Raw genomic sequence first — 15,354 nt, forward strand, 5'->3', positions numbered from 1 at the left:
GAGAGAGAGAGAGAGAGAGAGAGAGAGAGAGAGAGAGAGAGAGAGAGAGAACGTTTTGGTTTGTGGGGGTCGTCTCCAGTTTTCCTTACATTTTTGATCTGCTTTCTCTAAATGGCATAGGGTTTATTTTGCTCACTCATCCTACTATGGAACCTACTCTCTCCTATTGGGTTTAGGGGTGTTTTTGAATTATAATGTGAGTGTAGGCACAATATACAGATAAGAACCTACCAGCCAGGATTCTAAAGGGTTTAGCTAGTGGACTCATAAGAAATGGCAGTTTTTATGAGATGAAAGACTGGTAGAAAACACATTTTAAAAATGATGCTAAAATTCATGAGTAGAAGATCAAATGTAACAAGTCTCTAGTACAATCATCTTAACTCTGATAAAAGTCTTTTGTGTCACACTCTTGTGCTATACTGAGCCACCTGAAGCATGTCATTGTTTGACTGCAGAAAATATGTTTAATAAGCACTATCAATAATTGCAAACTCAGAAGATCTTATCTCTCACTCTGAGGCCTTTGTGGAGGTTTGTGGTTAGAAGTCTGAGTTAAAATGAATAAAATCACATTGCTAGTCTGTTTTATATCCTCTGCATGGTGTGGGGTCTCTATTTGTTTCTTTAAAGCTTTTTTTTTCAACCAGAGCTAATACAACTGCTTATAGAGTCCCAGCTGGGTAAGTCCTAGGTGGACTATCTGATACTTAAAAATAAAATACTTTGGATATCAAAGGCACCAATTTGCAAGTAGAATCTCTGAATTCTCATGGATTCTTTCTTCGGGGAGGGACCTTTCTCAAGAGGTTTTCTTCTTTTTCCTCCTCTTCCTTCTCCTCTGTTCAGCTTCTTTTTTCTGTTGGTTGAGATATCACCTCACTTTGTAGTCAAGGCTGGGCGTGAGCTTACTATGTAGCCCAGGATGGGCTTGATCTTACGGCAATTCTTCTGCTTCAGCCCCCTATATGTTGGGATTATAGGATGCATCATCATACTGGCTCCGGAGATCTTAACCGTCCCTAAAATAAGAGACACAAATGCTCTTATTTTTGAAAAAAGAAAAGAAAAGAAAAGAGAAAGATCTGAAAACTCCCATAATACAAAAGCTCTGACTTTGCTTTTGAAAACAGTCCATTGGTAGTATTATATCATAGAATCCATTATATTTTAAAAATTATTATAAAAATCACAACAGCAGGTGACACGTTTGAGCCTGGTGAGAAGAGTATACCCTATAAGATGTAGTGCTCTGAGTGATTAAAAAAAAAAATCTACCACCTCTTCTCTAGAGTGAATATCATCTAGATGTGTCGACAGAGGGCACATGTACATTGCTATCAAAGTGTTCCACTTAAAACTCAGATTTTAAGACATCACAAGGATATAAATGAGCACATTACTATGTGTGCTTTAGCTTAAGTGTTGAAATGTGTATCATTGGTGCTTGGATTAAAGAAATCACTAATATGTGGTGTTTATAGACATTCGGGTGGATTAGCAGAATGCTTGTTCTGGCGGCCCATGGCCTGTTCACACACTGGGCAGATAAAACTATTATATATTTCAAGAGAGTTAAAGAATCAGAATTAAATCTGTCCGGCCCTAAGTAATCATGAAAAGGGAAAACAAGCAAGCAAGCAGACAAACAAACAAATAAACCTGTCAGCTAGCTTGGCAAACCTTTTTGAACCTGGTAGGTATCTACAGGAAGAGTATTACTTCCACCCCTTTTTCTGTCTTTCTCCCCCTGTGTGTGTGTGTGTGTGTGTATTAGAGCGTGTGCATATGTGTATGCATGCATGTATCTTGAGGCTAGAGGTTAATGACCAGTGCCTTTCTCTAGAACAGCATCTCTCACTGACCCTGAAGCTCAAGGATTTGGCTAGAGTAGCTCTATTTGGCTCTACTGGCTGTTAATGAATTCCAAGACTTTCTCCCCAGCCACTCTCAGTGCTGGGGTTTATTTAGGCAGACTGGCATACTCACCTTTGTTTATGGGTGCTGGGGATCTGAACTGACATCTCAGACTTGCATGGTGCTCCTCAGTCATAGCGCACTGCTGTCGCTCTTTATATTAATGAGCCAAACTCAGCTAAAGGCTAAGAAGAATTTATGATTTGATATTTAGCACATCCATCCTATAGGTACAAAGTAATTTTGAGGTAAGTATTTAACTACTGTGGTTGCAAACATTCAAATTGCATGTGTACAGTTGCCAAACTTTTTTTTTTTTCAGACTGAAAGCTTAAAACTTAAACATAGGGAATGTGGAAACATGAGTCAGTCTTCTCATTAGCACATTCAATAATGGAAAGGTGAGCCAGGACGTGTTTAAGCTAAGAATGATCATCAACATGAATATTCATGAGTACCTGATAGATGACACTCTGGAGGCTGCCGTTGATTTTAATACCCTCGGTTCTGCATATAAGAAAAACTGAACTCTTCCTAGCCATCCCATATCCTTCTGTAGGCAAGAAAGAATGTTGCACTCACGCTAGCATTTTCCAGACTCCTTGGAATATTCTTTTCTAAAAGGAAGATCATGGGAAACATGTTATCATCGAAGGGAACTCACCTGGCAGTGAAGTTATCTCTCTTGATTGTCTGTGATCTCTTCTAGATGCGTTAACCCACAGAAAGTAAGTGTTGGAAAGGATCTCTCTCTCTCTCTCTCTCTCTCTCTCTCTCTCTCTCTCTGTGTGTGTGTGTGTGTGTGTTTGTATGTGCGCATGTGCACACACACTCGCGTGCACAGAAGTACACATGTACATGTGTGTATGGTCAACATTAGGTGTCTTCCTTAGTCACTTTTGACCTTGATTTCGAGACAGGGTCTCTCCCAGAACCCGAGATCAGCATTTTGCCTCGTATGTGCTCTGCAAGTCCCTAGGTTCTGCCTGTTTCGATCCTGCAGCACCAGGATTAGCAATGCACACTACCATGCCAGGCTTCTGGTGTCCAAACCCAAGCCTTCATGCTTGTGCAATAAGCAATTTTCCCACTGAGCCATCTCTGCAGAAAGAACTCTTTAAAGACACTCTTTTCACTTATTCTACAGATGGAAAGAGAGGCATTCACAGGGGTATTCTAGGCAGAGACCTGCATGCCAGGCATTAGGCAGAACCAGAATTGTGCTCTTCGGTTCCTTGAGCACTGCACAGCAGTCCCAAAGCTAATTTTCACCTAGTGCTTGATGGTCATAGTGTAGGCAAAGAAGGGGAAGCTGCTGACACACTTTTTATGTGATGTGTGTATACAGAGGCTATAGACAGTTTTGACCCAGGATCTCTTTGTGGTTTGCTTGCTGGGAAATTTTCTCTGAACAATGCTAAAGGAACCGAGAAGCTGTCCGCTGATCTTATCTTCTGCAGCAGATAGCAGAGACAGAGGCTGCAGCACAGCAGGAGTACAAGTTGGCACTCACTGGTGGAAAGTCCTCAGACAGCGCAACTTCGCTGGAAGCCAGTGCACCCGTTGCATGTGGTCTGATCTCACCCCTTTTGCTTTTAACTTGCTCCTTTAACTCTATGAAAAGAAGTGGAAAGCCACTTTATTTTCCTTCTGCGTGCTTTTAGACTGTAAGACAAAACACCCAGCAGAGGTGTGAATAAACAATAAATGAACCCTTAGAGTGAATAACCATCACACAGGCTACCTCACCCCCACAATTACCTCAAGCCAAGGATAAAGTGTTGTTAGCACACACACACCCTTTTGCTTTCTATGTTCTTTACGGATGCAAACTCTCTTCTCCCCTTCAGGCAAGAGCATTATGGGTGGATTTTGTAGCAGCCATTCAGATGTTTGTTGCACCTCTGCTCTCAGTGGTGATGCAGCAAATCAAAACGTGTGTACATTCACTATCTTTCTAATGTGTTCTGGGCAGACAGGTGGCTTCTTTTGGCACACATGTGATTTCTAATTCTGCTGCCTCATGGATAGTCTGTATAGCTGCTATGAAGACTTCACTGCTGTGTCCTAGACTTGCATTGTTTGGAAGGTAGTGTTATCAATTTTAGACAATCTAGATGGTCGTATGTCTAGCGGTGTATTTTTTTTTGAATTATAAATTCTAAAATGTATGATTTATGAGATTCACTTTCTTTTTTATTGGGTATTTTATTTATTTACATTTCAAATGTTATCCCCTTTCCCGGTTTCCCCTCTGGAAACCCCCTATTCCATTCCCCTCCCCCTACTTCTATAAGGGTGCTCCCCTTATAGGTGGGTGGATGACCCACCTACTTCTGCCTTCCTGCCCTGGCATTCCCCTATACTGGGCATCATGCCTTCACAGGACCAAGGGCCTCTCCTCCCATTGATGACCAACAAGGCCATTCTCTGCTACATATGCAGCTGGAGCCATGGGTCAATCCATGTGTACTCTTGGATTGGTGATTTAGTCCCTGTAAGCCCAGGGGTGGGGGTCTGGTTAGTTGATATTGTTGTTCTTCCTATGGGGCTGCAAACCCCTTCAGCTACTTCAGTCCTTTTTCTAACTCCTCCATTAGGGATCCCATGCTCAGTCCAATGGTTGTCTTGGAGCATTCACCTCTGTATTTGTAAGGCTCTGACAGAGCCTCTCAGGAGACAGCTATATCAGGCTCCTGTCAGCATGCACTGCTTGGCATCCACAATAGTGTCTGGGTTTGGTGACTGTATATGGGATGGATACCCAGGTGGGACAGTCTCTGGATAGCGTTTCCTTGATCCACACTTTGTCTCTGTATTTGCTCCCATGAGTATTTTGTTCCCCCTTCTAAGAAGGACCGAAGCACCCACACTTGGTCTTCCTTCTTCTTGAGCTTCATGTGATCTGTGAATTCTATCTTGGGTATTCTGAACTTCTGGGCTAATATCCACTTATCAGTGAGTGTATACCATGTGTGTTCTTTTGTGACTGTGTTACCTCACTCAGGATGACATTTTCTAATTCCATCTGTTTGCCTAGGAATTTCATGAAGTCATTGTTTTTAGTAGATGAGTAGTACTCCATTGTGTAAATGTCATAGCAGCCTTATTTATAACAGCCAGAGCTGGAAAGAACCCAGATGTCCTTCAACAGAGGAATGGATACAGAAAATGTGGTGTATATTTAAAATAAAAAGTCTTTGTTTATGACTTGTTGAGAGTCTTGACTCTTCTCACTGTGCCTGAATTCTGGATATTTTTTGTCTAACCTGGCTCTTAGATTATCAAGTCTTTCACTCTTTCTAGCCTTGCCTCAAATACTTTTAAACCCACTCACTGGATTTTAATAAGTGAACATTTTGGCCAGTTTTATTTCTTTTTCAAATTAGTTGACTTAATTTTTTCCTGTACCCTGATGATAAGACTGTAAGCATATCTTTCATTTCTCTAAACATAGTGAGTATAGCCGTTTCACTTTGGGGCATCTGATAATTCAAAGGCACATGAAGTTGGTGTTTGCTAGTCTAATCTGACATTTCTGTTGCCTTTTGCTCCATGTTCCATTTTTTCTTTTCTTTTCTTTTCTTTTCTTTTCTTTTCTTTTCTTTTCTTTTCTTTTCTTTTCTTTTCTCTTCTCTTCTCTTTTTCTTTTTTCTTTTCTTTTAAATGCACTTGTCGTGCTATTTAAAACACTATTTGTAAAATCAACTCCACATCTTTTTTACCTGGCTCGCATTTTTACTTTTAAAGTCTAGGGTAATGGCAGTCCCAGATGACTCTGACTAAAATCCCCTGACTGAGACTTTTCTGGACTACACCCAACATGAGTGTCAGTTTACTGAGGTTTCTCTGTATTCCAAGGGCCCTTCCAGCATTCTTTGGAAAGCAGATTATTGAAGGAAACACCCCCAGCCTCCTTGCTTTGCTGACTCTAGGAGATAAAGCAGAAAAAGAAAGAAAGAAGAGCAAAATCGCCACCCAAGTCCTGCTCCCACCCCTGGTTCCAGGGCCTTGCTTACTTTAAGCTGCATTTTCTAGGGCAATTGCTTAATCCCAGCAACACTACCTTTAGGCATTCTGTTTACCATTTCCTGTTTTATGGTTGAATAAGTTGTGTTGACTGATACAATTAGAAGCTGGAACACTTGTGTTTGTCTTTTATAGCCATGCCTCTCATTGGAAAATAACCCCTAGGACTATGAGAGGAATACACTCAGGGCTAGAGGCACTAAAATAAATATATGAATTGATAAATAAATTCAAAGGGATTTTGATGAAGCTTAAAAGATGCTAAGGCACCAAGCATAATGATGCTGATCTTATTGTAAGTGGTACCCTTCTTTAAGGAAGTAATATGCTAAGATGCATTTGGGCAAATGCCATAGTGTTTACAGAAAAGCCCAGTGCTGAGAAAAGTCCTGGTACCATCCCAGTGCTAATTTTAATAAAGCATGGAAAATGGACACTGATGGCTCAGTATACACTCATTAAAATGATCACAACAATATAATAATTTGTTTGCTATGCAAAATAATGCCACTAAAAGTCAAAATCAAAAATACAGAAATATTTCTTTGTTTTACTAGGGATGGGTATTTTTTCTTTAAATTATTTTATATTGTTTGATATTTTTAAGGAAAAAAAAAGAGATTTAGCAACTTGAGTAAGAACTACCATTCTGATATTTTTCCAAGCAATTTTAGTGTAAAGTTTTTCATTAAAAAAAGATACATAATTTTTAAAAAATGAAATAAACCAAACAATTTGAACCTATAAGCCAGTAGTTCACAATCTATAACCAGGTTAAAACCATTTCAGTGTCTTCCTCCTGTGATCTCCATGTAGCTCTCAAGGCCAACCCTGGTTCCAGTGATCCTAAAAAGTGAAAAAATAAGCAAAACCCTGGGACCTCACCTTGATGACTGGGTCGAATCGGTTCTTAGTGAATGGGGTACATGGAAGACATGCTATTGTCCAATCATAGCTGAGCTGTTTCTTTCCTTTTCAGTTGGAGGATGTAATTCTCTCTCTCTGTCTCTCTGTCTCTCTCTCTGTCTCTCTGTCTCTCTGTCTCTCTGTCTCTCTCTCTGTCTCTCTCTCTGTCTCTCTGTCTCTGTCTCTCTCTCTCTCTCTCTCTCTCTCTATATATATATATATATATATATAATTTTAGCTCCAGTAAATTTGTATACTTTTAAAAGCTTTTATTTACCATAATATCTTCCTAAAAGTTTTTCCTTATTAAGTTAAAAGAGACTCATGCTTTGGTTTCAGGTTTAAACCTTCTTTAAAGGCATTTTCTGACCCTACAGTGAATACTGTAACACACCACTGAGCCCTACCACATTTCCCCAGAGAGCACTTCTTTGTTCCTTAGTATAAATGATGGCAAATCAACATTCGTTTATCTGTTTATCATCTGCGCCCCCCCCCCAGTGTGGAACCTGTAAAAGCGTGGAGACTATCTGAGTCATATTATCTAAACATGTTACTTGATACATAACATTTTATATTCTGTCTATCACATGAAAAGCCCATTTCTCGTTAGGTGTATTCTAGTGCATAGTTTTGTCTTGTCACATTTGGTTTTGTTTGCTTGGCTATAAAGTCTTTCATTTTGGTATAAATAGGAGTTGCTTTATAAAAAGAAATCACATTCTCACTTAAATATAATTATTATGGCAATATGTTCACAACATAACACACTTGCTTTGTTCTCTTTTTTCATCCAGGAGAAATCAATGACTCGGCCAACCATAGGATGTTTTCATTTCACAATGGAGGTGTACAGATTTCTTGTAAATACCCTGAGACTGTCCAGCAGTTAAAAATGCGATTGTTCAGAGAGAAAGAAGTCCTCTGTGAACTCACCAAGACCAAGGGAAGCGGAAATGCGGAGTCCATCAAGAATCCAATGCTCTGTCTATATCATCTGTCAAACAACAGCGTCTCTTTTTTCCTAAACAACCCAGACAGCTCCCAGGGAAGCTATTACTTCTGCAGCCTGTCCATTTTTGACCCACCTCCTTTTCAAGAAAAGAACCTTAGTGGAGGATATTTGCATATTTATGGTAAGGCATTGGCTGCTTTTATCATCGTGCCTTAAAAGTATATGCTCATCTCCAAGACTTTTCCTCTCTCTCTCTCTCTCTCTCTCTCTCTCTCTGTGTGTGTGTGTGTGTGTGTGTTGTCATTCCTTTAGAAGTAGTTGACAGCCGATCATCTTGGATGAAATATTCATGAAATGATACGTTGTTAATATTAGTTGATATTTATTTGGAATAAGTGATTTATTTACATACACTGTTAAGTTAGAATTAGGGCACAGTCTTTCAAAATCTTTCATGACTCAGTGGCTAGTCCGTCTACTTGCCTAAGGTTGGAAGCAGCTTGGAGAATGAGGTGAGCCGAATGAACGTCAGTGTTACACCAAGGGTGTTCCCACGTGGTCTTGTGAAAGCAGCAGACAGGAAGGCATCACCTATTAGTCACATTTGTAAACACACTAGATTCGTAAATGTTCTTGATTAAAAACCTTCTTTACATTTTATGAAAGCATTCTCTACTCAGCATTGAATGAGGACACGTTTTCAGGGTCTTTCATCAACATACTTTCCCCTCTCCAACCCAGAATCCCAGCTCTGCTGTCAACTGAAGCTCTGGCTACCCGTAGGGTGTGCAGCTTTCGTTGTGGTTCTCCTTTTTGGATGCATACTTATCATCTGGTTTGCAAAAAAGGTAAGTGATTTTTTATTTTTTCTTATACTCTCTTTCTTAGGTGTTTTTTTTTTCTCATCAAAGAATGCCAGATGCTTCTCAGAGTAACCTGAGCAAAGGATATACCACACATTTTCCTTAAGACACGCCTACTAATTAAGATAGGATAGACCATGCATTTTCCTTACAAGGTACCAATAGTAGTTAAGAAGGAAACTGCTTTTTTTATATGTTACATCATCTAAACTTGTTTTTAAGAAAAATATCTGAAAAGCTATTCCGGACAATATTAACAGGGACAATGAAATATCTTTTTGTGGTGGAACTTTTCTTTAGCTGTTCACATAGCAAATTTTTCAATCAAAGAATTTACTGCATTCTGCATATTATGAGTATGAATATATAAGTTGGCCAGACTGTGTGTGAGTATGTGTGCATGTGTGTTGTGTGTACACACATGTGTGTGCATATGTGTGTATGTGTGTATGAGTGAGTCTGTTTATGCATACGTGTGTATGTGTTTGTATACATGTGAGTGTGTGTGTGTATATGTGTGTGTGCATGCATGCACAACTGTAAGCATATGAATCTATTCTCTCCTTGTATCACTTCAGATACTGGGAATTGAGCACTCAGGTCATCAGGTTTGGCAGCAAGTGCCCTTTCCCACTGAGCCGTCTCACCAATTCAGAAAGTGCCTTTTATTGGGAACCTTTTGTATATTGTTTTACTGAGCTTAAGTCCATAATTACACTTTTGTCACATGCTACTTCTACAAAAAAAAATCCAGAAAACACTTGGAAAACAAGCATGAAGATGGGAAAGAACAGATAACAAGCCATGTTTCTAACTATCTCTTTCAGAAATACGGATCCAGTGTGCATGACCCTAATAGTGAATACATGTTCATGGCGGCAGTCAACACAAACAAAAAGTCTAGACTTGCAGGTACAGCTTCCCTTAGGGCTTTGGGAGGGAAGAACACACTTCATGGTTAAGACTGGAATTAATTTGTTTATTTCTATTTTAATAGAACTTTTTTCCCTAAGGATAATTTTAGTATTTTATGTGAAAGTCTGAATTTTCACTTTAACTGGACTTAATGTACTCTGTAGTATATTAAAAACGATGCTTGTGGATTGGTTTTAGTAAATTATCAGGGTTAAAGAATGGAGTTCAGCCAGTGTAACACAGATGAAGCCCTGGTTTCCATCCCAGTACTACACAGATGGGCACGGTGTTACACATGTGTAATCCTAGCACTTGGGAGTCAGATCGTCAGAAGGGCAAAGGCATTTTCAGCTATGTGGTGAGTTAGAGACCCGTCTGTGACTTATAAGATACTGTCTCAAGATTATCAGAGAGATGGGGAGGGGGAAGAAAAGGAAAGGAAAGGAAAGGAAAGGAAAGGAAAGGAAAGGAAAGGAAAGGAAAGGAAAGGAAAGGAAAGGAAAGGAAAGGAAAGGAAAGGAAAGGAAAGNAGGAAAGGAAAGGAAAGGAAAGGAAAGGAAAGGAAAGGAAAGGAAAGGAAAGGAAAGGAAAGGAAAGGAAAGGAAAGGAAAGGAAAGGAAAGAACAACAGCAGCAGCAGCAGCAGCAGCAGCAACAAGGCCCAGACTGGAGTAAGAAGTTAGCAATTCAAGCCTAGCCTGGGCTACAGAATGAGTTGCACAAGGCCAGGCTCAGCCACTTGATGAGTCCTTGTCTCCAAACAAACAGTTAAAAAGGAGATTGAGATGTGTGCAGCTCACTGGTAGAGCACTTTCCTACCATGCATGAGGTCTTAGGTTCAAATCCAAGTACCAAAAAAAAAAAAAAAAATCCATAGTTAACAGTTGTTTCAAGGTGATTTTCAGAGATGTATCTGGCTTTTCCTTGTAAAGTTCATGAAACCAGGTTGTGATCATTTATTGACTATCCTTTAAATGCAAGCTTCTGAGTGAGGTACCGTGTGGGTGATGAGAATTTTAGATGAGGCTGGGAAGAGAGATTTAGGTGGATTCTGGGGAGAGGGGAGTTCATGAAAACACTCAGTTGTTTGGAAAAATATACAAGGTTAGAACACTTTGGTGGAGCTCTTGCCTAGTCCATGGAGAGTTAGAGGGGAGTACTGTCAAATCTGAGGAATGGCCAGAGAGCTTGAAACACCCACCGTGGAAAATTTTACACATCTTGCGCCCATGGTAGGATGATGTACATAGGACGGGAAAAGAAACAGAAGCCACCACATTCTTGCTACCACTCAATGGCTCAGCGGCACACATAGATTGTCATGGAATCACTGCATGGATGAGGGTCTGGCCTTGCACTGTTATTCTTTCCTCTCTCTTTAGATAGCTGGAGTTGAGGTCCAGACAGTCAGTGGCTCCTTCCCAGAGAGTTAAGATCACAGCTTTGCCTCTTGCAATCACTTTTATTTGATTACTTTGCTTCTGAAAACAACAGCATACTTCACCCCAATCACTGTCTTAATAATAACGCGTTGCATTTTAGTTTGGATTCCCTCAAACAGAGCCTGTGATAAAGACTTGGGTGTAAATAGTTCACTGGAGTGGTGATCCCAGGGAGACGTAGCAAAGGGGGAGGGAAGAGAGACGGGGCAAGAAGAAAAGGCAAGGTGTTGGTGCTAGGTTCCGGAGGTCTGCCTTAATGGGACCTCTGTCAGCTGTACAGAGGCCTCCCATAATTTCTTTTCTATGAAGGACAGGGTATGAGATGCTTAATCACTGGTTTCATTACCAACAGTTGGGAGCTGGATGCAGAGAGCATCTCTCCGTGCTCCCTGAACTGGGCTCCAATTAAAGCTGTTCTCATGTCTTCAGGTAAAGCCAGAGGCAGGAAAGTGGGGACAGGGATGGAGGGGGGTCACGTGGCACTACAGTGCTGAAGCAGTCAGCACATGCCCATGAGAGTCTTACTTGACTGCAGCTGGACCCTGTGAAGGAAGGTTCAGAGTTCAGGTAATGTCTAATCCTCACATCAAGAGTGGAATGAGCAAAACTTCAGGGGAAATGAGGACCTGAAGACTGGTGTGTGTGTGTGTGTGTGTGTGTTTGTACACACTACAAGGAAAAGCAGAAAGCTGTTGGGAGGGAATTCAACTCATGTTGAATGTTTTGTTACAGGTGTGACCTCATAAGCTGGAACACGGGGACCCACGGAGGAAACGCACGGACTAGTTCCCCTGAAACTTGAATGGAGAAATTCTTCTATTTTCTGGACTACAGGGCACCTGACTTGATTTAACTACAGACAACATTCTGCTGGTGTTTTGTTTGTCTGGATCAGTGACTATCAGTCATTCAGAATTTCAGCAGACTGCCCTGGGTTTGCTGAGTCCTTTTAAGATGAACCCCTTCTTATGGAAGACCCAGCTCATATGTATTCAACAAACAGACCTCATTGGGATAAAATGCCCCTCTCTCCGCGCCTGATTCTAGCTATGCACTGGCCAGGAAAACAAACATATCTCCAGCATTTTTTACAAAAATGCCAAGGGTATGAACCTGTAAAGCACACAGGCAGTCAATGGCCACCATCTGTCCTCATTTTTCAGATTCCGTTTTCTTTCCATAGAGATCAGCATTCTTTCTAGAATCAGACAGTAGAGGGAGATGCTTCACAACAGAAGCACTTGTTTCTGCGATTTGATGTATATACTTCATCGAACTCATGCATTAGAACCAACATGCTCTCTTCCAATTTCTAGACTCTAGCTGATCACTGCTTCAGGGCTTAGATGCCTGCTCTTGCCTTCAAATTTCCACTTAAAGATATGTCCGAATGTCTACTTGGCAGCTTGCAGTCACTCCAAATAGGAAGCTCAGCCTATATTCCCTTCCACCCCTGTTACTCAAAAAAAAAAAAGTAGATATGATGTTCCCATATTCTCCCTGCCAAAGTAATTTTTTCCAGAAAAGACATCTAAATTCAGTTAATATGGTTTACTATGTTGATATTAGTGGTAGTAAACATTTCTCAGAAACAAAAGCAAATTAATTTTGCTGTGGTGTTTTCTACTATTATCTGTGTTTCCATGGTGCTATTAATCACAAGCTTAGCTATTTTTGTAGATCATATTAAAGTTGCAAGCAAGGAAAGCAACCCTCTGTTAATGGGCAAACATTCTCCTGGGGTAGAATGAATTGTCTATTTAGCCTGAAAGCTGCGGTTTCTGGGTGGTGGCTGCCAGACTACAGCCACACTTTGCTCTCTCTGGGTTTGACAGGTTGAAGTAGTCCCCCTGGAGCAGCATTCCAGGCTACGCTGGAGTCCCAGAGTTGGGAGATGCCACCGAGCCTGGGACAAGCTGCTGCTTTGGTCTCTAGGATCTGGGAAGTACAGTAGGGCCAAGACAGAATTCCCTCTCCTAGACACTGTGCAGCCTGGAAGTCAGCCCTAGCACTTTAAGATAGAATTCGTTGATTTAGAGTTCGTTGGAAGGATTCTGAAGTGTAAACAGCATATGACTGACTGCTCTGACCTGGACCATTTTCTCCACTTTCCTGTCTGCATGCCTAAGACTTCTGGAGCAGCCAATGTGTATGCAACATAAAAAAACAAAAAAACAAAAAAACCCACAGACTTTAAGTAAAATATGGCTGCATCATAGTTTTAAGTTATAGTTGCTTACTTACAGTTTACTTTAAATGTGAGCTGTGTGTCAGTATATACTTATTACGTTAAGCATGTGTAGTGCTGGCTATGTACAGTACAGTACTGAACGTGTAATTTGAATCAAGTATGGTGTTCTCTCTCTTCAGATGACTCAGGCAGTCTGGCTTTGTTAGGGCATTCCCCAAGTTGGACGGTCCTTTCTGTGTGAGGGTGAAGGTGCTTTACTCTGTTCCTTGAAGGATCCCCATTCCCAACACGAATACCTAACAACGACTTCTTGAAGAACAAAATTTCTGTGAAATAAAATCTGGCTTAAAGAGGAGCCACTTGCTAAAAGATGTTAGCAATAGTACGAAGTAAAGGCTAAGCACTTGTGTGCAGCAATGGGCTATAACCTTGCTGTGTTTTCTGGGGGCGAAGAAGTGATGACCTTAGCTACCATATGCAAATTAGCCCTTGCTCTCCAATGACCTTGCGTGCTACATAAGATAGTTGCTCCCTTTGTCTCGCTTTTCCCCTTTTAGACTCTGAAATATTCACAAGCTTACAAAAGAGTCAGAAGCACAGGAAACAGCATGCTCTGTGCCTGAGTTAGTTTCTGCATTGACCTCCTGGCCCCACAGAATGGTGCCTATTTCCTATGGAAATGAAGACTGCACTCTTTGATAACTTGACAGTCACCAATATCAGAAAATTAACACTGATATGTCACTACCCTCTAGTCTTTGGTCTGCATTCAAAATCTTCCCCTGGCTTCTAGGATGTATGTAGGAGCTGAAAGTTCTGCTGGGGACGTCCCTTTGTGTTCGATTGACCTGTCTCGGGAGTGTTCTTCAGTCTAGACAGTTCTCTACAGCCTGTAGCCTGGGCTCTTTTGCAGATCACACACCATTATTTTGTAGAATGTTCCTTTTGGGGCGTCACTCTAATGTATCTTCATGAATGAAATGAGGTTACTCGTCTTTATCAGAAATAACACAGAAGTGGTGTTGTGCCCTATAGGGCGGCTCACATTTTGGTTTGCCAAGTTACTGCCAGGATTTGTTTTCATCTTCTGTCAAGCTTCTCCATTGTAAAGGGATTCTGCTCTCGAACAGCCAATAAATATGCTTTGTGAGAGAGCATTTTGAAGTCCTCTGTTCCTCACGTTTCAACTTATTCATGAGTTCATTTGTAGCTTTGAGGTGTCCTGGTTGCTTATTTCATTAAACAGGTAAAAATGTTATTATTATTCTATTTTGTCGTTTAGAGATGGTCTCATGTGGCTCTGGTTGGCCCTCAAATTTGCTAAGGATAACCTTACATTTTTGATTTTTCGGCCTCTATCTTGTGAGTATCGCGATGTATTGCAAGCATGAGTCACCAGACCTAGTTTTCATGATAATGGGATTGAAGTCAGAATGTCTAGAATGCGAGTCCACTGATCTGTATCTCCCAACCATTACTCTGTTTTGATAATAAAATTGACCCATCCTTAGCTGTCGGTAAGAAATGCATTTGACAGACAATGTCTATGTATCAGCTTTACTCTCTGCTCCTGGGATTTCCATGCTGCTAGGACCAGAAGGTGGACAGTATTGGAGCTATGCATCTATCTAGACAGGTAGATGTATAATAATAAATACTGTTACAACCAAAATGCATATTACATGTGTATGTGTGTGTCTACACAATTCTACAGACATGTACACACACACACACCTGTACTTGCATCTATTCAGAAATCTCTAAGTTCACATCCATGCCATGAACCTCACACAGTTCATGGACTATTCTAGCTTGTGATCCTTTTATTTATATGATACTAGGAAACCAAACCTGACTTTTATATTCTTAATTCATTAATTATATGATCAATTCCTGGCCTGAAATCCACCTGGCATCATCTTCCTTCCTTCAGACACTGACTTTCATGCCTAGCTACCCAATCTTGTTGCTCTCTTTGTCCAGGCTGAACCACAACTATTACCCTGAGCTTTCCCACTGCATGAATGGATTTTTCTCCTGTTTGGGGGTGAGGGGGCTCACACACCAGGCTGGGAATTCCTCTAGGAGGACAACCTCCTTGCCTCACTCAAGGCTACAGTGGACTCCCTTGGCAAAG

At 40.8% G+C, this 15,354-nt stretch overlaps 1 protein-coding gene across 2 annotated transcripts in view; it reads left to right on the forward strand.

Annotated features, from left to right (window-relative positions):
• The window catches only part of Icos (inducible T cell costimulator), a 27,227-nt gene extending 12,856 nt beyond the window's left edge, over positions 1-14,371 (forward strand). For both annotated transcript variants that reach the window (XM_021174623.2, XM_029479108.1), the window contains exons 3-6: positions 7,650-7,988; positions 8,549-8,655; positions 9,498-9,582; positions 11,759-14,371. In XM_021174623.2, the coding sequence (XP_021030282.1) occupies positions 7,650-7,988; positions 8,549-8,655; positions 9,498-9,582; positions 11,759-11,772 (545 nt within the window). In that variant the 3' untranslated portion in view covers positions 11,773-14,371. The remainder of the gene's footprint in view (positions 1-7,649; positions 7,989-8,548; positions 8,656-9,497; positions 9,583-11,758) is intronic.
• The last annotated feature ends 983 nt before the right edge of the window (positions 14,372-15,354 follow it).

Source organism: Mus caroli, chromosome 1 (genome assembly GCF_900094665.2).
Source record: "Mus caroli chromosome 1, CAROLI_EIJ_v1.1, whole genome shotgun sequence".
Taxonomy (NCBI): Eukaryota; Metazoa; Chordata; class Mammalia; order Rodentia; family Muridae; genus Mus; species Mus caroli.